Source organism: Eriocheir sinensis, chromosome 37 (assembly GCF_024679095.1).
Source record: "Eriocheir sinensis breed Jianghai 21 chromosome 37, ASM2467909v1, whole genome shotgun sequence".
Classification (NCBI taxonomy): Eukaryota; Metazoa; Arthropoda; class Malacostraca; order Decapoda; family Varunidae; genus Eriocheir; species Eriocheir sinensis.
In genome coordinates this window covers 4296215-4320444 of record NC_066545.1, presented here as the reverse complement: position 1 = coordinate 4320444, position 24230 = coordinate 4296215, and the positions used below count along the sequence as shown (strand labels likewise).

General features: G+C 42.6%; 1 protein-coding gene across 1 annotated transcript; it reads left to right on the top strand.

Moving 5' to 3' along the window:
* The first annotated feature begins 2251 nt into the window (after positions 1–2251).
* Positions 2252–23654, top strand: LOC127008091 (tyrosine-protein kinase Dnt-like). The gene is made up of 12 exons (XM_050879664.1): positions 2252–2500; positions 4446–4573; positions 5351–5494; positions 11982–12075; positions 12408–12561; positions 12847–13079; positions 13252–13410; positions 13526–13688; positions 14217–14345; positions 14651–14810; positions 15348–15484; positions 15780–23654. Exons 1-12 carry the CDS (start codon positions 2401–2403, stop codon positions 15889–15891), a joined length of 1713 nt encoding a protein of 570 aa, XP_050735621.1. The 5' UTR covers positions 2252–2400; the 3' UTR covers positions 15892–23654.
* Positions 23655–24230: the final 576 nt, after the last annotated feature.

Sequence of the window (24230 nt, the reverse complement as noted above, 5' to 3'; positions counted from 1 at the left end):
GCCATCAGGACTAAGGAGAGGAGAGAAAGATGAAGAAGTGAAATTATTAAAGATGTTTTTGGCTAGGTGCCAGAAGTCCCTGGAAGAAGTAGAGAAACCAAGATGTTGACATTTACTATTGATGAAAGTGGTTTTGGTAAGCCGAAGAATAGATTTGGCACGATTCCGGGTAAATATCTAATGATCGTGATTAGCAGTACTGCGAAGGCTCTGGTATATTTTGTGAGCAGCCTCTCTATCTTTGATAGCACTAGAACAAGCGCAATTAAACCAAAGCTTTTCAGCATGAGGGGTAGAGAAAGTACGTGGAATGTGTGCCTCCATTCCAGAGACAATCACCTCAGTAACGTGCTGGGCACACACAGACGGATCTCTCTCTTGGAAGCAGTAATCATCCCGCGGGAAATCGGAAAAGTAGATCCTCATGTCATCCCACCAGCTGAAACAAAAGCACTGCCTCTTCGGTGGGTCCAGATGTTGTACAGGAGCGACAGGACAAAATGCAGAAATGAAGTTGTGATCGGAGGAGCCCAACTGAGAAAACAGTTTAATAGAGTAAGCCGAAGGGTTAGAGATTAGGAAGAGGTCTAGAATGTTGGGTGTATCTCCTCCAAGGCGGTCGGGAACACGTACGTGTAGGGTGCTGAACCACCTGCTGAAGATCATTGAGAAGAGCAAAGTTGTAGCCTTGTTTACCAGGCTGGTCAATGAAAGAGGATGAATGCCAAAGCTGGTGGTGAACATTGAAATCTACATAGATGGAGATTTCAGCGAAGGGAGAGTACGTGAGTCAAGATGTGCTCCACTTTAGATAAACAGAACAGACGTACGTATATTTAGTAATAGAATGACAATGAAGTCTCAGCCAGGTGGTGGAAAATTCCGAAGAGTCAAGGTCGTTGGCACGAGAGCAAGTGATGCCGTTGCGTACGTAGACGCAACATCCAGCTTTGGATTGAAATTTAGGATAGAGACAGAAAGAAGAAACCTGTGTTTCGTTGAGAAAGAAGAGGTGAGGTTTAAAGGAGGAGAGGTGGTGCTCCACAGCATGAAAATTAGAACGAAGACCGCGAATGCTGCATAAATGAATAAAGAAAAAGTTTTAGGAGCTATGAAGGCACCTCTCAGGTTGAACAAAGTGGAGTCATCTCTCGGGGCATTTGTGACCCCCTCCCCCCTCAGACAGGGAGTCCGAGGCGGAGTGACGACTGGTCATATTTAATTTTGATAAATTCTGAGGGAGTGGTGTGTGTGTAGTGTGTATGTAGTGTGGTGTGGAAAGTGAGAGGATCTGTCTTTAGAGAGCATGCTGAACTACTCTCTGGTGTTAATGAGACATTAGGAAAACGGAAATAAGTGAGGACACGGAAAGGGTCTTTGATGGGATTGCAGCACCCACCCTGCTTCCTGTATAGGCTATACCTCACCGGGAGTGGCTTACGCCCGTTTTGGTAGGTGTTTTCTTACCTACTCCCTAGTTGCGGGCGTGGCACCAAAACACTTCCCTGTACTGCCGTGACCTGCCCGCTGACCTACATACTGACGCAGGGGAAGGGATGACCAACGCCCAAACACGCGCGACTTTGAGCAACGACCCAAATACCAGCACCGAAAGCCTAATAACAGAAAAAAAGCAATTCAGTGTCCTTTGTTTATTTATTAGAGCATCACGTGAGAAATTATTAGGAAAACAGTCAAGTACCCCGTCTTGGCGAAGTAAGAAAACCGACCCGATTGTTTACTAGGCTCCGTCCGATTACTTTGGCGACGCTGCATAAAAATGATCGCAATGTACCCTTACTGATAAAGTTAAAAGAATATGTCACTATGCATCCTTATTAGCTCAATGGAGGTTAGTTTACGGAGACGCTGGCAGTGTCAGAACAGAGAGACAGTGATCGTGGGCAAGCAGGTGATCGAGCTGACAAAATAGACAGATGGCCCAAAGCTAAGCAACAGAGGCATGCATAAACATAGGACAAGAAATATATAGAGAAAAGGTGCCGTTGAAAGTATAGTAAAGACTGAAACTGGTATAATAATAATGAATCAAGGCCTAAAACAGGAAACCCGATGAAGCCGAGGCCAGATCACCCAAAGGGCAAGAAACAAACAAAAAACAAGAGATATGGAGAGAAAAGATGTCACTGAACGTATATAAAAGACTAAAACCGACAAAATAGTAGTGAATTGAAGCCAAAACAGGGATCATGATGAAGCCGAGGCCAGGGTGTCACACGAGGCTCCGGACAACGGGTGTCAACAAAGATGGCGGGTGAAGGGGAACAAGGCGTCTCTATGGGCCACACTCCCTCCCTGTGGTAGCCGCGCCAGCCATTCCTGCGTGACGGCGAGGGCGTGGCCGTGGACAGGGGCTTCAGTGACCCATGAGGCAGCAAGATGTGGGTGCGGGTGTGGGTGGTGCTGGTGCTGGTGGCGGGGCAGGTGCGGGGCTCTCTTGACCTGTATGTGGACGCGGAGGACGTGAAGCAGCTGTTGGGTGAGTGGGGAGAGAGGAAGGAGTGGGAGAGAGGGAGAAGTGGGGGAGTGGGCGGGGAGAGAGGGAAGAGTGGGCGGCTCGATGGGGAAGAATGTGGGGGGGGTGAGGTGGGGGGGTGAAGAAGGTGTTGTGAGTTATCAGGTGGAAGGGGGCGGGAATAGGAAGAACATTTTTACTTCATGGGGTTAGTAGCGAAGTGGAGTAAAGTGGGTTTGTTATTCAGAAACACCACATGAACAATGTCTCCCATGGGTTATCAGTCTTGTGTTCATAGTATATATATACAGACCAGCTAGGTGCTTCCCTTCTTAGTCATTACTTTTAATTGGCCCATAAATATTGGCCCCTTGAGTAGTGTCATGTTTACTCATATACTTCAATGACAAAAAAAATGTTGATGTGAAATCAAAAGATTAAATAATGAGGTTATTGTTCTAGATTGTTAAATAGACAGGTTAGTTTTTTTTTTTTTCTTTGGTCAAGGAGTTACTAGTTAATGACTATAGGTTACCATTCATAGGTAAATTACATTAAGCAGGGATAGTTGATTAGTTCCACTGTTTTAGAAAACACTGCCCAGGTAATTGTATTTTCCCGAAACCTTTAAAATAGTATGTCATCACAAGCTATTAAGTTGTACTCCGGCTGAACTAAACGTGCGGTTGTGGGCGGGCTCAGCGTACGGGATCCCTTGTACAGCGTTGCCACGCATCTCCTAGCCATCAATGTAGAAATGTTCTAATATAAATAAAACCATGGCAAATATGATATGCAAATATGCATACACATTTAATCTTAGTATTATAACATATGAAAGAACAGTTAACTTATTATGGATAAGATATTTATAAGCATATAAAGAAACATGGCATACATATTTTACAGTGTTACTAAAAAATGCTACACTTATTATTGAGTTTCCTTTACGTTTTGAGATGGGTAAGTAGTTTCACAATTATATTTAGATTATATTGTGAAGGAATGTATGTTAAAATAAGCTGACATAGGTATGATAAAAAAATACATTCAAATCCTTGTGACGGTAACACTCCCGGCTATCACCCAGACACTCAAGGCATCCACACAGGTGGAGAGATTTTTTGTTCATATAATTTCCCACAATTTTTGTATTATAACATAATAAATCCGGTTGAATAAACGAGAGAGAGAGAGAGAGAGAGAGAGAGAGAGAGAGAGAGAGAGAGAGAGAGAGAGAGAGAATACAAAAGAATACAAAGGAAAAGCAAACAGCAACAGACCTCTTGGTCCTATCTAATAGGCTGTTTGTTGTTTCTACTATCTAATCTAATCGACGCGTCAGTACAGCAGTACAGTACAGTACAGCAAAGGTGGAGAGAGAGAGAGAGAGAGAGAGAGAGAGAGAGAGAGAGAGAGAGGCAACCAACATGGGGTTAAAAACGTGTCAACACTGTACTCCCTCTTATTCCCGAGAGACCTACATCACAGCCACATGTTTGGGTGAGGTAGAGTATAGTACAAGCTATCAAATTATGCAAATATAAACAAAATTGATGTAATTAAGTGTGGAACTGTTTTGAGGTCTAACTTAACTTTAGGAAGTATTTAAGTCTGTTAGACTGCTTGTATACCAAAGCCTCTACTAAAGAGTTATATGAGAAATTATACAAAAAAGTACATATGTAAATAAAGAGTGGTTAAACCAATGACAAGAATAGGTATGCTGAGGTAGCTAGAAGAGCAACTAAATACATATTTGGCATTGCTAGAATTACTATTAGTTTATAACATTGCCCGTGCTTGACCCCCTCAACCAGTATGTCGTCACACACTGTTTTTATCATGTACCGTACTGTTGATTTTTATCATCATCCTCATTTCCTTCCCCCTCAGAGATGTAATTTGATATGCACTACTTTGCTTCATATTGTCTTGCATATTATCACTCAAACATTTCCCTCAACAGGTGTCAGCTCTCAGCTTTGGTATGTACACAATGGCACAGTCAACCACTATGCTCTCAGCTATGAAATCGTGGTGCCACCCCAGCTCGACGCCCTCACCTTCTACTGGCAGGCACTGCAGGGACGCACGGTAAGGGGCTACTGAAGTGTAGGGAAGCTGAAGAAGTTAGGAGCTAGTTTATTGGAATAGAATAGGTCAGGGCTAAGCTTAGCAGCAATATCGAACTGGACACAGCACTGAGTATATAAAGTGCAAGGAATGGGTTGGTGTATGAAGTAATCAGAATGAGATGCAGTGTGGGCCATAGCATAGGCACAGAATCCAGTGTTACCACATGCATTTTAACTGATGCCTGCCATACAAGTGGGCAACTGATTAATCTTACCTGTAATGCTATAACAATATCCACCCAAATTTTCTGTCTTGTTATTTAGTTTTTTTTTTTCAAAACATTGATGTATATTTATGTAATTTTATGTATTCAATATATTGTACCGGTACTGTAAGTTGGGTAATGTTTTTGAGCATACATCCACAAATGAACTCTGCCTCAACTATATATTTGTTGAGGACACTATAAAGGGACATTATAGAAAGGATTGCAATGGTAGGACGTAATTAAATGTAGTATAGTTTTGTGATCTTAATGGACCTATTTTATTGTGGCTCTGATTTGATCAGTTTTGACAGAAGAATTATTGTAGTATATTTCCATATTATTCTTTTTTTCTTATTTTAAGTGTTCTGGTCACTTTTCTTTGGACCTCCTCCAGGGGATGACAACAGTAAAAGCCTTCTACTGTTGTCCATACTCCATGGCTTTTTCATCTCTCATTTTCTTCCAGAGGTTCAACACAATATTTAATATTTCTAATTTATCATTTTGGTGACTCCCACAACTTGCAGATGCCTTACACCCTGTCTGTAAGTGTTGCCAACCCTGAGGCAGTGCTGCAGCCAGTGTGCAACATAAGTGACCATGGCCTGGTGCCCACCAAGCTGTCCTCCTGGACCCTGCGTCTCACTTGCACCAGAAAGCTTACTACTGAGGTACATTTACAATACTTGGTGGTCATATCATTTTCATTCCCTTCTATCTCCATGCTGATGGATGACCTGAAGGGGAGCGTCTGCTATGTCTTTAATTATTAGCGTATGATCCTGATTATTTTCATGTGCAATGTATGCTTATGGTGAAGTGTTTTATAGTGACGTGAGTGACAAACGGAAGAGGGCGGGGGGTTGAATTCAGCCATAACTCTGTCATTTTTGCTTATTTCTTTATAATATTTTGCCACAAGCTAGCCAAGGCATGTACGAAGACATGTGAATTGTGGGGTTCTTGAAAGGTCTGGACTTCCGAAAATCCCGTAAATTCTCAGCAATAAAAAATATAAAATAAAATATCTGAAAATTGAGGTCTCAGACTCACAGGCCCTCTAGTCACTTATTATTTAAATGACCAGTCACACTACTCATAGGACAAGCAAAGACCAGATGAACCTGCTCTAAAGTTTATTTAAAGCAACAAAGAAACTCGCTGGAACTTGAGAAATAATTAATTAATCCCAGGCACACTGCAACCTAGCTATCTATCGTAAAACATCCTATGCAAATAGATTACTTAACTGATGGTTGGCGAAGCGGGAGCCACACCTGTTCTACCTCGTGGTCTGGAGCCCTGGAGTCCTTCTTCAGTCCTCTCTCATTCCTCTCTGCAACACGGCATGCCCTCCTTACCTTCCAACGGCTTCCCTCGCCTTGCAGTACACAGTCATGCTGGACTTGTGGATACTACAAAGGCAGGTAAACCACCACGATGGACACGTGGCACGGGAGGCTGGTGAGGGACGTCTCGACGCTGTGAAGTCTCGGAGGAAGATGGCTGCAGGGAGCGGCAAGACCCACAATGCTCAGCGGCCCAGCCGCGGTCAAGATGCCAGCTCTCGCCACAGTGACATCTCGTTTTCTGTGCAACACTTACGCTAAAACGCCCTAACGGCTATGGATTTATTATTTATTAATAACCTAACACATGCACTTGGTAATAGTGGGTCATGCATCCCACACATAGCTCAGCTTTGGCAGTAATAACGAATATGATTTGAAATAGCGCGCTGTTCCTGCCTTCTAGTTTTCCCGCCTTGGTGAGGGACTGAGTTCCCACTCTCAATCAAAATGGTGGTCACTTCCGCGGTATTTTTCCATGGGCTATTCCTTAAATAATGAAATCATGACATTTTGCCCCCCCTTTAAGAAAACTTTTGTCTTCAGAGAAAAGTTTTTTGACTGTGATACGCTGCCAACACTGGTAACATGCCCTACACCTGCACCTACAGATTAGCATGTTCCTGACAACGTTCTCACACTTTTCACACAATCTCTCACACTGTGGTGTATGTCAGTTAACCTCTGCTCAGGTAATTGACTTTTCGCCTGTAAGTGAAAAACCTCAACATTTACGTTACTACTCAAACTAGAGGGAAAACTCCATAGCGAGGCGCCAGTACCTTTTAGAGCGGGCTTGGCGAACTTCACCACAATTATTCACAAAATGTAAGTGGTGTTATGTATGTATACATAGTGTAGGTGGGACAGATGTGGAGTAGCTGTAGGTAGGTGTAAAATGGTGTAACTTATTGTATAAATTCCTGGCTAACTGCCTAATTTTTCCTACATTATCGCACCATGCACCATACCATGCAACTTAAATTTTAAGCATGCCACAAAACTCTCCGCCAACCATCCTCGAACCCACCTAGTCTGAACACTTTCGTCACTTGGTTCCTCGACTCAGATGAATCTTAAGGTCCCAAGATCCGAATATAAAGTCTCCGAGCCACCTAACCTGTCCACTTCACTGCACCCACGCCTCACTTCCACCTTGATCAGCTTGCTCTGCTACCAGACGCGACAGAAATCCGCCCCAACATTGGCTTGTCCCTTTTTATACTTTACTACTGCCACTCACACATCTATGGTCTGAGGTTGAGAATAGTGAGCTTTAACTAACTCTAGACACCTCACCCTCTCATCATCATGCTCACTTTCTCGCAAGCAACCTGCTGCGGCTTCTGGCTGGTAGTATTGTTTCAGCATGTTGATATGGAACCGTTTTGGGTGTCCATCAACCAGGAGAATATAATTAAGGTCATTAACCTTCTCCTGAACCTCGTAAGGTCCCTTCCACTGAGCTAACAGCTTGTTGCTCGCTGTGGGAAGCAAAACTAGACACTGTTCTCCTACACTGAGCTTACGCAACGTTGCCTTCCTATCATAGTAACTTTTCTGTACTTGTTTTGCTTTGAGTAACTCCTCCTTAGCAATGTTACAGGTCTCTCTCAGCCTGTCACCTAGATCTAACACATACTGGTATGTGGTCTTGACAATGGATAAGGAGGAATGCAGTTAGGGGGGGGGGGGGGGAAACCATGACCACTCAGTCATTTATGTCACAAACCCAACCATGGCAAAGCAGCAAACCATTCATTCGGGGGGTTCAGTCACAACAAAATGGTGGGAGTGTGGTGAGTGAGCGTGTGTGGTTAGACGTTTCTCAAGGGGCAAGGCCCTCTACTACAGTCAGTCTACAACCCTTATTATTCACTGCGAGTGTCCTATCCACACATCTCTATCTCACCACCTGGGATACATGTGCATGGAAGGAGGAGAGGATCACCCAAAAACAGCCAGCGCTAACCCCTGCAGGGAGCAGTATACAGTTCGAATAACGCATGATCGACCCCATGCTCCCTGATCCCTCCGCCTGTGGCCATTCAAAAAAAAATGACCAACTCAATAGGACTTTTGACCAACTCAAACCAACATTGGGGGCACCCCCCCCCCCCCCCACTCAGCCATCCCCTGGGTCTTGACGTCCGGGTCCGGCACATTGTCATCCCACAGCTCTCTCAGTAACTGAAGCGGCCACCTAACCGACCTACCATACACTAGCTCAAACGGGGAGAACCTGGTGGAGCTCTGTGGCGCTTCTCTGTACGTGAACAACAAAGGAGCCAGGTACCTAGGCCATTCTTTGGGTTGTTCGACAGCCATGCGTTTAAGCATTTTTTTAAGTGTGCCGTTAAAACATTCACACAGTCCATTCCCCATGGGATGGTAGGGCGTGGTGCGTAACCCCTTGCACGCTAGCAGACGGAGTACTTCCTCCATCATCCCTGAGGTGAACTGAGTACCTCAATCACTCAGTATTTGTCTGGGTGTACCTGCTTGGCAAAATATAGCCATGAGAGCTTCAGCCACAGTTTGAGTCTCTATATTCTTTAGCGGCACTGCTTCTGCCCAACGCGTGGCAAAATCTACAAGGGTAAGAATATACCGGGAGCCATCGCTGGCTCGGGGCTCGATCAGCCCCACTGAATCTACTGCTACTCTTTCAAAGGGAGAGTCAATAATGGGCAGTGGCTGTAAGGGAGCAGGCCTTACCCTACCCCTTTCTATAGTCTTTTGACACACATCGCACGACCTCACGAATCTAGCTACCTCCTGGCCTATCCCTGGCCAATAAAAATGTGCTTGTACGCGAGCGAGTGTCTTGGTCCTTCCCATGTGACCGCCTAGAGTAGTACTGTGACCTAACTTGAGAACAGCCCCTCTGTATCTCGCAGGCACAACTAACTGCAATTTCCGTTCACCCGAGGGAGAAATAATCTGCCTATATATCAAGCCACGCTGCTTGATAAAACTGACGCGGTTCTCGTTCAGCTGAATGACACTGTTTTCCTGCAAACGTTTGCGTACGCCGTGCAGGGTGTCGTCTCTCTCCACCTCCTTCCTGACGTCCTCGCTGTTAGTTAGATCTCCAAGAGATGTAACCATGAAAGGCCTAACAGTACTCTTACGCTTAGCAGCTGCTCGGGTCACTACTGCTGCACCAATCTGAGGCTCACCTTCTTGTAACCTTTCACTTTCCCCAAAATCCTCTGGCTCCAACACCGCATTAGGTGTTTGAGTGACTGCATTTTTACTTACCCCGTTAGTAGCTCCGGGAATGTTGCCAATCACTAAATCATAGAGCGGTGTTTCAAGTGTCACCGCCATGGTCCAGCCTGTGTAATAGGATGACTTGACTTTTATCTTGACTTCAGGAGCTATCACTGGCGCGCTATTCAACAGCCATATTTTTCTACGTTTGCCTGTGAATTCATGGCTCCTAGCTAAGCTGTGCCTCAGTGTACAAATGGTAGAACCACTATCCCTCATCACCATAACCTCTCGGTCTCCTACCCAACCTTTACTTAAATTCAACCGCTCATCGTACTGATTTGTGGCGGTTCCAGCCACTAGTCATGGATTTTGCGCCTCATCGCGAGACTGGCCGTTCACGGAAGGCACAGGTGGTGGCGAACCCTGATTTCTACCATAATTACCATGCTGCGTTGCACTTTCTTGTCTTACTGCAGCATTTTTGTGCCACTTATTACCCTGATACGGTCGCGACCCATAACTTCCAGTCTTCGGACGCGGTGCATAATGTTGGTTACTTTTGGCTAAAGGCCACGCTTGGCTGATCGCACCATGGTGGGTGGCGACGCCTGAACCAATCTTTCTAGGAACTTCACTCAGCATGTTATTGCTTTTAATATCAGGCTTTTTCGTCCTACCGCAGGCCTCAAAATAGGAATTAGCCATTTACTTCATAACTTCCAATTTCCTCACCTTGTCTATTTTGAGCCTTGTGACTAATTCATCTGGGCAGGATTTTACGTACTGCGCACGCAAGATTAGGTCCTTTACACCTTCAACTGTCTCCTCAGCACCATCTTTCTTGAGCCATTGATCTAAGTACCCCTTGAGGCGAGCAGCAAATTGAATTGCTGTCTCATCATCATTTATGGAGGCAGAGGAGAACTGATTCTTTAAATCATCAACAGACATTCCATAAGCTGCCAATAATGCCTCCTTCATATCTTTATACTCACGAGAGTTATCATCCAATCTATGAATCACCTCCAAAGCTTTACCTTCAAAAAGACTCATGAATTGCACACGCATGGTGACCTTGTCATACTGCTTTAAGTTAGCGGCTTCCTCAAACCGCGCTATAAATATTTCTATCTTGTCACCTTCTTTGAAATGATTAAGCTTTAGCTTTGGAGAAACTACTATATTATTCAGATTTTTTTTTTTTTTTTTTTTTTTTTTTTTTTTTTTTTTTTTTTACGTCGCTGCCTGTTGTGCCTGTAGGCATCTTCCTGGCGGGGCCTGATGGTCGGCCGCTAGCTCGGCCATTTTTACTGCATGGGCCTCCTTTTCTCGCTCTCTCTCAGCTTCTAGTTTCCGTAATTCTAGCTGGTATTGATCCTTTTCTTTTTCTCTCGCTTTCTCTTGCTCTTTGATTATGTACTCTCTGGGTTCCTTAGCATTGTACCCTAACACTTCCGCTTCCAGTTTCCACTGTGAGACAGACATCTTGCGAGATAAATACTTCAAGCCTAACAGCCAATACTTTCCTATGGAGTGTGAGGTCAGTCCCTGTTCGGGCGCCATTTTATGTGGGGTTCTTGAAAGGTCTAGACTTCCGAAAATCCCGTAAATTCTCAGCAATAAAAAATATAAAATAAAATATCTGAAAATTGAGGTCTCAGACTCACAGGCCCTCTAGTCACTTATTATTTAAATGACCAGTCACACTACTCATAGGACAAGCAAAGACCAGATGAACCTGCTCTAAAGTTTATTTAAAGCAACAAAGAAACTCGCTGGAACTTGAGAAATAATTAATTAATCCCAGGCACACAGCAACCTAGCTATCTATCGTAAAACATCCTATGCAAATAGATTACTTAACTGATGGTTGGCGAAGCGGGAGCCACACCTGTTCTACCTCGTGGTCTGGAGCCCTGGAGTCCTTCTTCAGTCCTCTCTCATTCCTCTCTGCAACACGGCGTGCCCTCCTTACCTTCCAACGGCTTCCCTCGCCTTGCAGTACACAGTCACGCTGGACTTGTGGATACTACAAAGGCAGGTAAACCACCACGATGGACACGTGGCACGGGAGGCTGGTGAGGGACGTCTCGACGCTGTGAAGTCTCGGAGGAAGATGGCTGCAGGGAGCGGCAAGACCCACAATGCTCAGCGGCCCGGCCGCGGTCAAGATGCCAGCTCTCGCCACAGTGACATCTCGTTTTCTGTGCAACACTTACACTAAAACGCCCTAACGGCTATTGATTTATTATTTATTAATAACCAAACACATGCACTTGGTAATAGTGGGTCATGCATCCCACACATAGCTCAGCTTTGTTAGTAATAACGAATATGATTTGAAATAGCGCGCTGTTCCTGCCTTCTAGTTTTCCCGCCTTGGTGAGAGACTGAGTTCCCGCTCTCTCAATCAAAATGGCGGTCACTTCCGCGGTATTTTTCCATGGGCTATTCCTTGAATAATGAAATCATGACATGAATATTTTCAATGTTATTGATTTTTTTAAAAAAAACACAGCAGACGCTCCCCTTATTAAGAATATTTAGCTAACTGTTGATCTGCCTGTAGACATTCTCTTGGTTGTTGCAGGTGGATGTGACAGTGACCCTGCAGGTGCCAATGAACACCTCCCTGGCAGACATCACAACACTCACCATCCACCGTAAGAAGGTCTGCCTCAGAGGTGAGTTGTGAATGTGATACTGAGATATAAAATGTGCATCAAATAAAAAAAATAATGATAAGTGGAGGAGGCATATTAGACAATTTCTGTGAATATTATTTGGTGATGGACTGAAGAGTGAAATAGCCTCTGATCCATTGCCATGGAAATGACATCAGTTAGAATTAAGGTCCCATAATGAACACCACTGTGTTAATATAGTTATATATAATATATAGGTTAGTGGACAGGGCAAGAGTGTAGCTGAAGGATGAAAGTATTCAGATTTATCACTAATAATGTCGAATTACAAGTGACTGTAGAAGTATATAGTATATTTGTTTTGTTTTCAGAGAGTGAAGCGGTGCAAATGGAGGTGATGGGCAGCAGTGGCCACTCAACTACAGTGGTGTATGTGACATTGGCTTGCTTGGGGGTGTTCCTGGCACTGGTGGCAGCACTGGCAGCACTGAACCACTCACACCACAACAAGATGTATGGGCCCAGGTGTGTGTGTGTGTGTTTGTGTGTCTGTACATAAGTGTGTGCATCTGTGTATTTTTTATGTATGTAAGACAAACATAAACAGACAGGCAAACACAGATGGATGAAGACAAATAGAGACAAAGACAAACAGGACAAACATATAGACACAAAATGAAAACCATATCCAAAAAGTTCTTTGGAGAAAGAAAAGTAAAAAGACATATAAAAACAGAGACAGATGAAGGGGAAGGGAAAGAGACCATGCAGTATAGGCTATAATGACCTGTCTCACCTCTCCTCACTCAGACGGCGGGGCACAGCAGGGGCAAGAAACTCATCTGGTCCAACCGCAGCTGTTCCCAATAACCGCCGAGGTGGAGCAGGGCTTGGGGAGGTGCCAGGGCCAGGGGTGGGGGGAAAGGCCTCCCACTCATCCCTCAGTGAACTTCGCCGCTCCCCACAACCCACTAATACCACCACCGCCACCACAACCACCACCACTGCCAGCCCTGAGCCGCAGTACACTGACCCGAGACAGAGTGAGTCATTGTTGGTGTGACTTAAATCTCACTTGCCACTTGTCGATTTGTTCCATTTTCCCATTTCTTTCTCATATTTAGCTACTACTGCAGGATGGTCAGATCACTGAACATTTCTCTCACTGTCTCTGGCAGCAACACCTAATCTACCCTCATTCCCTCCAATCCTCAGGTGACCTCTCTGCTCGACTGGCTGGGCTGCGGGCAGGCCGGGAGTGGGTGGAGCTGAGGGAGGTACAGCAGGAGGGAACCTTTGGCCGGGTGTACCGCGCTCTGTACCAGCCCCCAGACCAGCCCCATCCCACGTCTGTCACCATCAAAACTGTAACAGGTTGGTCTGAAGCTGCTGATGGAAAATATGGTTGCAGGGTTGCATGAAGGATGCAAGGGTACAGTGTACTATCTTTCTATATAACTGAAAGTGTAACTGTACACTTGACTTACAGAGTCAGCGAGTGAAAGTCAGCGCACTGTCTTGCTGAGTGAAGGACTGATGCTGGCTGGCCTCTCCCATGACAACTTGCTGGGGGTGCTTGGAGCAGTAGTGTCCCCCCCTGAGGCACCCCCCTGTGTCATACTCCCTGCCTCCTCACAAGGAAACCTCAAGAGGTGAGCACAATGCTTTTTTTTCCCCCATTTCTTTTCCATATGCCTCCTCTATCCCATGAAAAATGCCTTGTCATCAGCCATATTAACTAAAGTAAGTAGGCAGATTTTTTGTTAAATCAATACATGTGTACATGCAGGCAGATCAAAAGTGAGTTAAGTGGAAATTGGGGTAAATGACATTGGTGATCTGAAGTTCAGTGTCATGCTTGTTTTATCATTCTCATCATTATCACAGTCTAACTCATTTGTTATATATACCATGATAGGGAGTAAACATTTCATGGAAATAGTGATGATAATTATAAGACAGCAAGTGAGAATGAGCACAAATATTAGAAGCTAAAAATGTGTAAATGTTTTACTTATCATATACTTATCCTTTTGATTCCTTTCCTATTTATTTGTTTATTTATTTTTTGGACTGTAAACACAGTCTCATGTTATTTCTGCTTTTCCTGGGTTTCACTTCATTCTTGTGGGAAATACAAGCAGGTACTTAAAATGAATGTTTTCTTCCCTCTTCACCAGGTTCCTGCAGGGGTGTCACACCTTGGTAACGAGGGAGGTGGTGTCAGTGGGTGTTCAGGTGCTGCATGGGCTGGCCTACCTACACTCCCGCCTGCTTCTGCACAAAGATGTCGCCACCCGCAACTGTGTGTGAGTACTTGTGTGTGAATGTTTTGAGTGATAACGTTGGTAACATTACTGTTTGTATCTTTTTCATTTTTTTGTTCAAGTGTCCTTTATCTCTTCCTCTGTTCCTGTTTTCTTTGTCTTCTTCCTGTTCATTTTCTTAAATATCCTCATTGGTATCTTTCCTCTTATAGTCTCCCTGTAATTTCATTTGTCCAGATTTTTTTATTTATTTATTTTTTTTTTTTTTATCATGGATGTCATATTAGCATCCTCCAATGATTGTTCACACTTTACCAATGCCCTTCCTCTTCATACTCTTTCTCCAGTGTAAACGGCGGGCTGCAGGTGAAGCTGGCAGACTGTGCACTATCAAGGGACCTCTACCCCGGGGACTACCACTGCCTTGGGGACAACCACAACCGGCCCATCAAGTGGCTGGCACTGGAGAGCCTCACACACAAGGTCTTTTCACCAGCCTCAGATGTGGTAAGTCAGGCCAGTTTATGTGCATGTGTATTTACTTTGTTGTAGTGTAGTGTAGGGCCTAAGCTATCCTCCTATTGTCCTGGCTCCATATCTTTGTATGTGGGGGTGGGGAGGGGGTGAAAAGTAGGTGTCACTTTAGTAATGCTGTTTGCCAGTGGTAGTGATTGTTTTTGTGTGTGATTGTGATGGTTATGGTGAGTGATGAATGAAAGGAAGATAACAGAAAATGTCTTAAGTGTGTGTAATTTTTTTTTCCTTATACCATACCTCTACTATGGTGATCCAATTACCTGCCTTCATTATTTCTCTCTTCTTTCTGCCTCCCATCATCACCAGTATCAGCTGTGGGAGAAGCAGCAGTGTTGAGCTGCTATTTTAGGCTCTGAAGGCTTACAGAAGTCAAAATGCAGATGACAACACAATTCACCACCACATCATCAGCACTCCCTTCATAATACAGTCTCTCATCCTCTGTTCTGTGGTTTTATATTCACCACAGAGTCACTACATAATCTCCCCATTGTGGTCCCGTTTCAGTGGTCGTGGGGTGTGCTGCTGTGGGAGGTGATGACGCTGGGCCAACAGCCATATGCTGAGATTGACCCATTTGAGATGGCAGCTGTGTTGCGTCAGGGTGTCAGGCTGGCACAGCCCATCAACTGCCCTGATGAACTGTGAGCATTGTCCTTGATCCACTGTGTGCAATGAATAAGACTTAACTCTTACTATTGACGATCTTTGCTGAAAACACTAAAACTCCTCTCTTAGCCTCTGTAGGAAAAGGTCTCACTAATAATGATGAATATGCAAGTTCCCTGGCTAAAACAATAATTTTTTATTATGATTATCATTATCATATTCAGTTACATGCCCTTTATGTTTGTTTTGATATCATGTAACTCATTTACTAGAGAGATAAACCGACAGACAGACAGAGGTAGAGATTTCAGTGTGGTATTGTTGTTTCAGGTTCAAGGCCATGACCTTCTGCTGGACCACGGCCCCCCAGGAACGGCCCACCGTGGATGAGCTCACCACCTACCTCACCAACTTCCAGCAGCACCTCGACCGCTATGTGTGACCCCACCTCGCTCCTCACCCCGCCCTCACCTAGCACACCTCTGGCTCACCACCACTCACCCTTCACCACATCACTACCCTCACCTCGCTAATATAGACCTCTACCACGTACTTGATTGCCCTATGTACTCTTAGTAACACCTTTATTTTCCCATAGTCAGTTTTCATACTCCCTCCCATTTCACAGTACCCTCATTTTCCCATATTCTGTCTCCATACTCCTTCCCATTTTCTTTACACCACCTTCATTCTCTCATCTTGCCAGCATTTCCACTGTCCCGTACCCAGTGGTGGAGGTCCATCCCGTGATGTGCATGGTGGAGTGTAGTGGGTGCGGGGAGGCAAAACAAGTGAGGAGCGCTCATCTGGGTGCAGGAGAGACAGCACAGAAGTGAGTTGTGCCCACCTGGGGTCTGCTGGGTGAGGGTGAGGCAACACACAGCTGGGAAGTGCCCACTCGTGTGGAGGAGAATCAGCTTGAAACATTGCAGGTCATATGTGCCATAGTGTGTGCAGCAGGTGGGCAGAGTGGTGAGGATTGCCGTGATGGGGTCTGCTGCTAAACAAGTTCTTGCCGTAGGTTCTCCTATTCTGCGGTGCAAATGTTTGTCCTCAGTGTGATGTAAAAAGGCAAAGTGCTGCAGAGACACAGACTACACAGCATTTCTCATGAAGTGGTTGAAGGAGGTTAGTGACCATTCCGGTGAAGTGTTCATCTACTACATTGTGAGTCTAATGTATTGAAAGTGAGACTGTACAAATGCCACTCTGATACATTTCTGCTGTACAAAAGCTTTTACAGTATGAAGTACGTCCAGTGTCACAATTGACAATGGGTTAAAGGTTTCGTGTAACTTGTGTAATATAAGAAAACTTTTTAGAAATGGGAAGTGCCACAAATAGTGACAGATCTGTGAAAATGATGTTTGTGATTCATTGTTGTTGTGGAAAACAAAAGGCAGCTACTTATAGGGTGTGATACAAGCCATTTAAGGCCACAATATGCACATTCAATGAGACACTCACTTTGTTATGTAAAAACTTGGTGAAACAGTAAATCCTGATGTAATGACGAGTTGAGGAGCAGCCATTTAGACTCCTGCAATTGTGAATAGCATAATAAGCTCTTCTAAGAATTCATTGGTGTAATACGGCACAAACTAAACAAGCATGACTCCTTTCTGTACAGCCAGCAAAAAGAAAGCTCAGTATATCACAACTGCAAACAGAGCAGTAGGAGAAGTCAAAAGAGAGGGTTACATTTGGTAAGAAGTGTATGGTGATACAATCTTTTTGAAAGCATTCAAGTCTTAGGAAAGAGGAAATGTGGACAAACAAAGGCTGTTCTAGAGTTTACCAGTGAAATAATGAAAGAACGAAGATATTAGCATTGGGATTGGGAATTTGGACAGCATATAGGATAGCTAGAGTAGATAGTAATGTGCAGCAGGGCTGCATGAATCATGGAGGTATGCAGATAGCAAGTTTAGAATAGTAGTTAGCATGAAAATGATAGATAAAGGAACATAATATTGTGGCAATTTAAGAAGCAGAAATTAATCAGTAAGATGAGGGGAACTGGTGAGATGAAAAATGTGAGGAACAGTTTTGAGTTGCATTGTAAGATGTTTTTGTGTGGAATCTTTTGAGTCAGCAGTTAGCCCCTTAGAGATTTTGGTTGGTTCTATAATGTAGCTGATCTGTACAAGAGATTCTTTACGACTGTAATTGATTGCTCAACAGACTTGCCAGCCATCATGAGCAGGTTGTATTTTGTGAGGCTAACTTCTAGCCTTGCATGTTCCCCCTTTTTTTGTTAAACTAGATGTTGAGGCCCATTGTCCAAGGCTTGGAGACCTCTTAGATCTTTGTCTTTACAGACTTCTGGTGCCTTTCTGTTTTAATTGTCTGCAGAAATGGGAGTGATGGGATTAAGATGAGCTAGATGGGTGTGGTGGAGCATTATAAGAAGTCAATTTCTCACCATGAAATAGGTCAGAGTATTAAATTACAATCTTAGAGAAAGGCTGGGGATGGAATAGGTGAGGGAAGTCATTAGAATGAGAAAGGAAGAGTAATGTCATGAAAAATGATGGAGTGTATGAACAGGAACTAGTACTTTCTTCTTTGGGGCCATTCCTTCTGCTAAAGGAATTTCAAGGAGACTCAGAATGAGTGAGATTAGTTCATCAAACATTCCATGATCATCACTTCTCGTTCAAGTGAACATAACTCTCTTCCAGGATCTGATACTTTCCAAACTTTATCTCTGCCACAACCAGAGATGCCAGATGTTAGAGGTCATGCTTGTTTTAGTGAAATGCATCTCAGCATAATCAAGAAGTCACCAAATGAAACAATTACCAAATATCCTTTCCATACACCACTTGAAAGACAGTATACAGATACTCTACAAATTAACACAATACACAGGAGGCCTTGAAAGAGCTCGAAAGGTTAGATTTAAGAACTTTGTTTCAAATTGTGGGCTACAGCTGAGCTTGACTGGTGTTTGTCTTGGTGTCTTGCTTCATCTTACGTGTTTTCTGTACGTTGCATAGCACCAGAGAGGCAGTGAAGTGAGCAGCTTTGATTATTATGTAATGAGTCTTTATGGAACTTGGACCAATATAGAGCATCACTTTTCAGTGTAGTGTTTGAGAAATAGTAGATGTGAAGAGAAAAAGGAAGCAGACGGAATATTCAGCTATGAACAAACTGCTGTGATGTTTCACATTAATATCCCTTGAAATAGTTAGTGAAGAGCAAAATCATCTGACCTACTGTCTCCTTGGCTGCTACACCACATTACAGCTTCAGAAAGTGTGAGTGGACTAGCTACTTACTACTGCTGTATTTATGGCTGAGAAAATATCATTGGTATTGTACATGTATAGATGTACTATGTGCAGGTCAGTGACTCCTCTCAAGTCTCTCTGAACCAGGACTTGCCGTCATGATGAATTGGGTTTCTGAGGGTAACCAAACATGTAAACCATCTGATAGATTGGTCCACTGTTTGATGCCTCACAGTCATGTGGTTTATTGTAAGTTTAGGCAAGTAAGGAAATCTTGTATAGTACATATTCTTCAGGTGTGGTTGACTGGTCCACAAGTATTATTAATTTGATTCATATCTTGAGTCACACTTAGATTAAGGTTATGTTGTCACAACTTGGTCACAATTATTCATAAACACAGGCAGCCACCTCGCAGCTAATTTTGGTTGATGCCATTTTTCACAAATATATGATATGTTGCAACACTAGTAATGGGCTGTAGTACTTAGGCTGTGGTAAGAACCAGCAGCATTGAGCCTTCCAGATACCTGACACAGGGGTTTCTTGTTGCCTCTGTAATCCTTTTCACCTGACCAGTACATTCCTTAGCTCTGTAGATTCTGTTTCCTTAGTCTTCCTCATGGTAGTCGGTGGTCACCTGTGATGCAACCTTGCTGGGCCACAGAGAAGGTTGTATGGCTTGCATAGATGTTAGGTTCCCCAAACCATAAAATTGTGATAAATTTTGTAAAAAGATGTTGAATATACTGTGCAGTAGTATCAATGGCTTAGAAGACTAATTTTCATTCATGGATGTTGAATTTATGTTTTCAGTGGTCTGAATGATTACCATGAGTCTTCAGTCTGACAGACACCTTTTTGAAATATGTGGCTCAAGCTCGCACAGGAGGATTTAATACCTGGAAATCTAGATTGTTACATATCACACAGTATACTCACATTGACATGGTGAGTTCTTGAATACTAATCATATTCATTAATTAACATCCACCTTTATGACTTCATGACATGCCTTTCCCCTCCTTAATGTGTGCATGTCTGTCGGAATGAGGCTGCAATATACTTTTTGAGGCAGCTGTCCTCACATGCTCGTTACTTTTCTGACCTTAGAACTTTTCTTTCCTTGTCATGTCATGTGATGGACTCAAAGACAAACTCACCCTTTCACAGATATGTTTTATTTTAGGGGCAACAACTTCCTCAGTTTGGTTGTTGGAAAATGCATATATATTTCATATATTTTTATATAGTCTTTAATACTTTTTATTTATTTATTTATTTTTTTTTTTTTTATGTGATCCTAAGCTGACCTTTACTGTTTTCAACATTTTATTTTCAAGCTGCCATTGTCAGATTTGCTTGACATGACTGACAGAGCTTAAATGACCAGGCTTCTTCTGTCCATCTAAAAAAAAGGATGGCTGATTATCTGGCAACATGTCCCCTTGTTACTACTGCAGGCAACTCACTATGAGGCTGATGTGTGTGCCTCATCCATAACATAACAGCTTATCACCTCAAGCAGGTTAATATATAGCAGTCTGAGTACAAGTACTCACTTTTGTACCTATAACTAAACACACAATTTAATATTTTCATAGACTATTGCAAAATATCTAATTTATAACCTAAGAGGTAATTGTACTTGATTTAAGTACAATTCAATTGCACCTATACATGAATCCAACTATAAAAATGAGTACTTGTACTTGGAACTCTGATATTTCAATATACTTGTAATTATACTCAGTAAAACAACTGTACTTGAACCCAAACCTGGACTATGTTATACCGAGTGAGTCAGGGACACGCACGCACACACGCGCACACACACACACAGCAAAGATACATGGATCTCCAGGGAATGTGTGGGTGCATCATTGCATCTGAGTGTGTGGTGCAGCTGCAAGTCATATTCAGCATATTCTATTAGCTGAGGAGTGGTGTGCATGTCAAGAAACCATGACATTTTTTCTCAATGCCTGCTGGACTTACACTGAATACAAATGTATACTTTTGTATGTGTGCATGTACTGAAATGGTTAAAGAGTGCAGACACTGAGGTATATTTTGTTACCTGGTTATAATTAGTGACAGTATAATGCCTTAATAGTGAGAGACATACAAAATCTGTTGTATTCTATAACTTTTACAAATACCAACTATTTTGCTGGTAGACATATTGTAATTATGAACATCATTGCTGATTGAAAACTAGGTTTAACTTTTTATCTTATCAGAATACAAAATCATATGTTTCCATGTCATTATTTTTACTCTGAAATTTATAATTTTACATCAAATTAATATGAATGCACTATCACTATATCACAACAAATTCCTTTAGAGTTCATTGCAATCACTGTCACTTTCTGTATTTGGACCTGTATATATTCATTTTATCTGTTTAATATAATGCCTATCAACGAATGACAATATTGTGTTGACATGTTCAAATAGAACTGAAGGACATCATGTGTGCAAGGGAGCATCAGCAATAGCAGGACTCTTGGCTGCTAAATGCTGAGGTTGCCTGACCCCTCACAGCATCACTGCTTCCCTCAGAATTCAGATATGGTTCAGTACTTTCAATACAATACCCCAGTGAAGTGGTATGGAATGTCATATTGTATACACATGTGTTTAACTCCCTACCTGAAGCAACTAGAACAAAAAGTTAACTGAGTGAAGCAAATTTCTTGCCTTAGAATATTTTGGCATTTTTAATGATACAAATATCTCTGTCTCAGGTGTTTCAAGGTACATAGTTGTGTCATTTGAAGGCTAGAAACCATTGCTTGAGACATAATGATTGTTTGTCATCGAGGTGGTAAGACCTGTGCACCCTTTGCTTTTTTCTAAAGTCTACTACTTTTATATTGGCCACTACACCTTGTTATAACTATTCATATTGCACCGTGGACTTTACTGTCTTTAGCAAATCTATAAAAGAGTATGGAGAGGCAGACTAATTGCCTTCATTACATTTCAAACATTCACATGAACATCATGTTGGCAATGGTAAAGGATTGTTTGTGTTTTCACAACCATACAAACTGAATTCAGTCTTATTTGCTGATGACACAGTGCTCATTGCAGAAAATGAAAGTGACTTACAAAATTTGGTCATTGTTTTTGATAGTGTATGTAAAAGGAGAAAGCTGAAAGTAAATGTCAATAAAAGTAAAGTGATGGTTTGTGAGCGAAGTAGAAGTGAGGTTGTGGATTTTGTATACCCATGTAGAGTGGGAATTGAATGTGAAAAATAATGCAAAATAATTTTGATTGGTGAAGAAATGGAGGAGGTTAATGAGTTTAAGTACCTTGGAACAGTTATGTATAAGCATGGTGGTAGGAGAGACAAGAGAAAGGGCATTGCAAGGAAGAAAGATGGCAGGGTCTTTGGGACGTATCATGAATGGCAGAAGTGTGAGCATGGAGGTAAAGAGGGATTTGAGAAATACAGTAATAGTACCAACCCTCACATATGCCAGCGAAACATGGGCCTGGAATGAAAGTCAAAGGTCTAGAGGGCAGGCAGTGGAAAGGAGTTATTTGAGGACTGCTTGTGGTGTGAGTAGAATGGATGGAATGAGTAATGAAAGTGTGTATGAGCGTTTTGGAATGTGTCACGTGGGTGAAGGGAAGAAGTCTGGAGTGGTGGAAGAAGTGAAACAACAGACTTTAAGATGGTTTGGCCACATGGAGAGAATGGAGGAGAGTGAGATGACCAGAAGGGTGTGTGTGAGTGAGATAGAGGGAGGGAATGTTAGAGGATAACCTCCAGTGAAGTGAAGAAATAGGTTGCAAGAGTACGTTAGGGAGAGGGGTGAAAGATCCTTGAGAAACTTTGAGCAGGCAAAGAGGGAGTGTCTGGATAGAAAGAGATGGAAACTCTTCTGCCGTGGTCATCCCCTGGTGGGAGCTCCTAGGAGCAGGCATCAAAGATGAATGAATGAATACAAACGGTCTTTTACAGGGGTTATAACAAGCAGAATATCAAAAGAAGATAATATATTGTAGTAGGTGAAAGAGCATGGAAATTTTTAGTCAAGCTATTGAGTGGCACTGAAGGAGATCAACAGCTCTTGTGTCCTGCAGATATTTTGTGTATTCGGTGATCCTGTTGAAAAAACATTGTGTTATGACCACAGTCTTGCTAGTGTATATGCATTGGCTGACTGATTATTTTAAAGGGGCACAATGAGAGTCCCAAGAAACACTTGAGATAGCTCTCTGAACTTTATGTTGTCTTCTTATCATACTTATCACTGGTTTCATGTCCTCTCTTTTTTTATAGTATTTTCATTTTTATGACTTTAAAACTGCTCATGCCTTGTATGTTAGGTTCTGAGAAAGCCTTACAAAATAACCTAAATTGACAATAAATGATCACATAATGGGAAGAGTGAGACCCATAGGATGTCTTTCATAGTTATCCCACTTTTCATAAGGCTGTTATCATAGATTGTATTGGTGAAAAGATTAAAAGAAATAGTGTCCACCTATTTTCCCAAGTATTGGATGCCTTCAGTTTTGCATACCTCTTCCCATAGTCCATATCTCACCATATCAAATTCTTTGGTGTAATGGAATACAGAATTTGGCCAGCTTTCAATTTTTGTGACTTGTGAACTGCTACATACTACTTCTACTATTACTATCCACCCCCACCATCTGTGTACACAAGGTGATGAGTCTACATAATCCTGTGGTAACAACACTGCTAGTTTTCGAGACAAGCAATGTTCTTCAAGTCAGATTGTATGCCAAACACTGGGACACAGGGAAGCAAGTGGATGTGTTCAGGAGTTTATACTGTGACTGGTGTAGCTTTTGATTCCCTTGGCGATGATAAATATTGATTTGAAGTTATTTTTTCTACTTTGTACAATCACTTGGTCTAGTGACTGTATGGTGAGTCTGTGGTCACTTTTTTACATAAATACAAAAATCCAGGGAAGTTGTGTTTTGATTTGTCACTATTCTCATGTAACCAGTAATATGATATATTTTATAGTGTTCTATCACATTATCTAGATAGTGGAGTGTCTTCAAAATGCAGATCAGTTTGCATATGCACCCTGCTTTGCTGTGAGACTGTGAGACATATGGACCCTGATAATGGCTTGAGGCTGACTGGTGTCCTCGGGTTGGAGGATGGTATCACGGTAATTTTTGCAGACTTGGGAGCTGCTCTGATGCACCATATAATGTTTCAGGTTGGCAATTTCTCGCTAAGGTAGAATCATTTTAGACTCTACTAAACACTAATCCATGATCTCGATGAGTGCTATTTTCGGTAAAAACGATCATGCTTATTTGACTGAGTAACACAGGTGAAATAAGTTAAATATAGGAACACCCACAAAGCTCCTCTAGGCAAAGTAAATGACCTATTACTATTATAGCTACTACTATATGAATGAACATGACCGCCCCCAAAAACATGCAAAAATTGCTTTCACTAACCTACTGTTATATATTCAAATAGTAAGCTATATCAAAGACACGAATATCAGAATATTGCCCTAAATAT

What these genes read in the sequence shown, in the direction of transcription:
- LOC127008091 (XM_050879664.1), top strand. Translation starts at nt 2,401, where the DNA reads ATGTGGGTGCGGGTGTGGGTGGTGCTGGTGCTGGTGGCGGGGCAGGTG. An exon ending in CACCATCAAAACTGTAACAG is followed by an intron (nt 13,411 to 13,525) that starts GTTGGTCTGAAG and finishes CTTGACTTACAG; the next exon opens with AGTCAGCGAGTGAAAGTCAG. An exon ending in GTCGCCACCCGCAACTGTGT is followed by an intron (nt 14,346 to 14,650) that starts GTGAGTACTTGT and finishes CTCTTTCTCCAG; the next exon opens with TGTAAACGGCGGGCTGCAGG.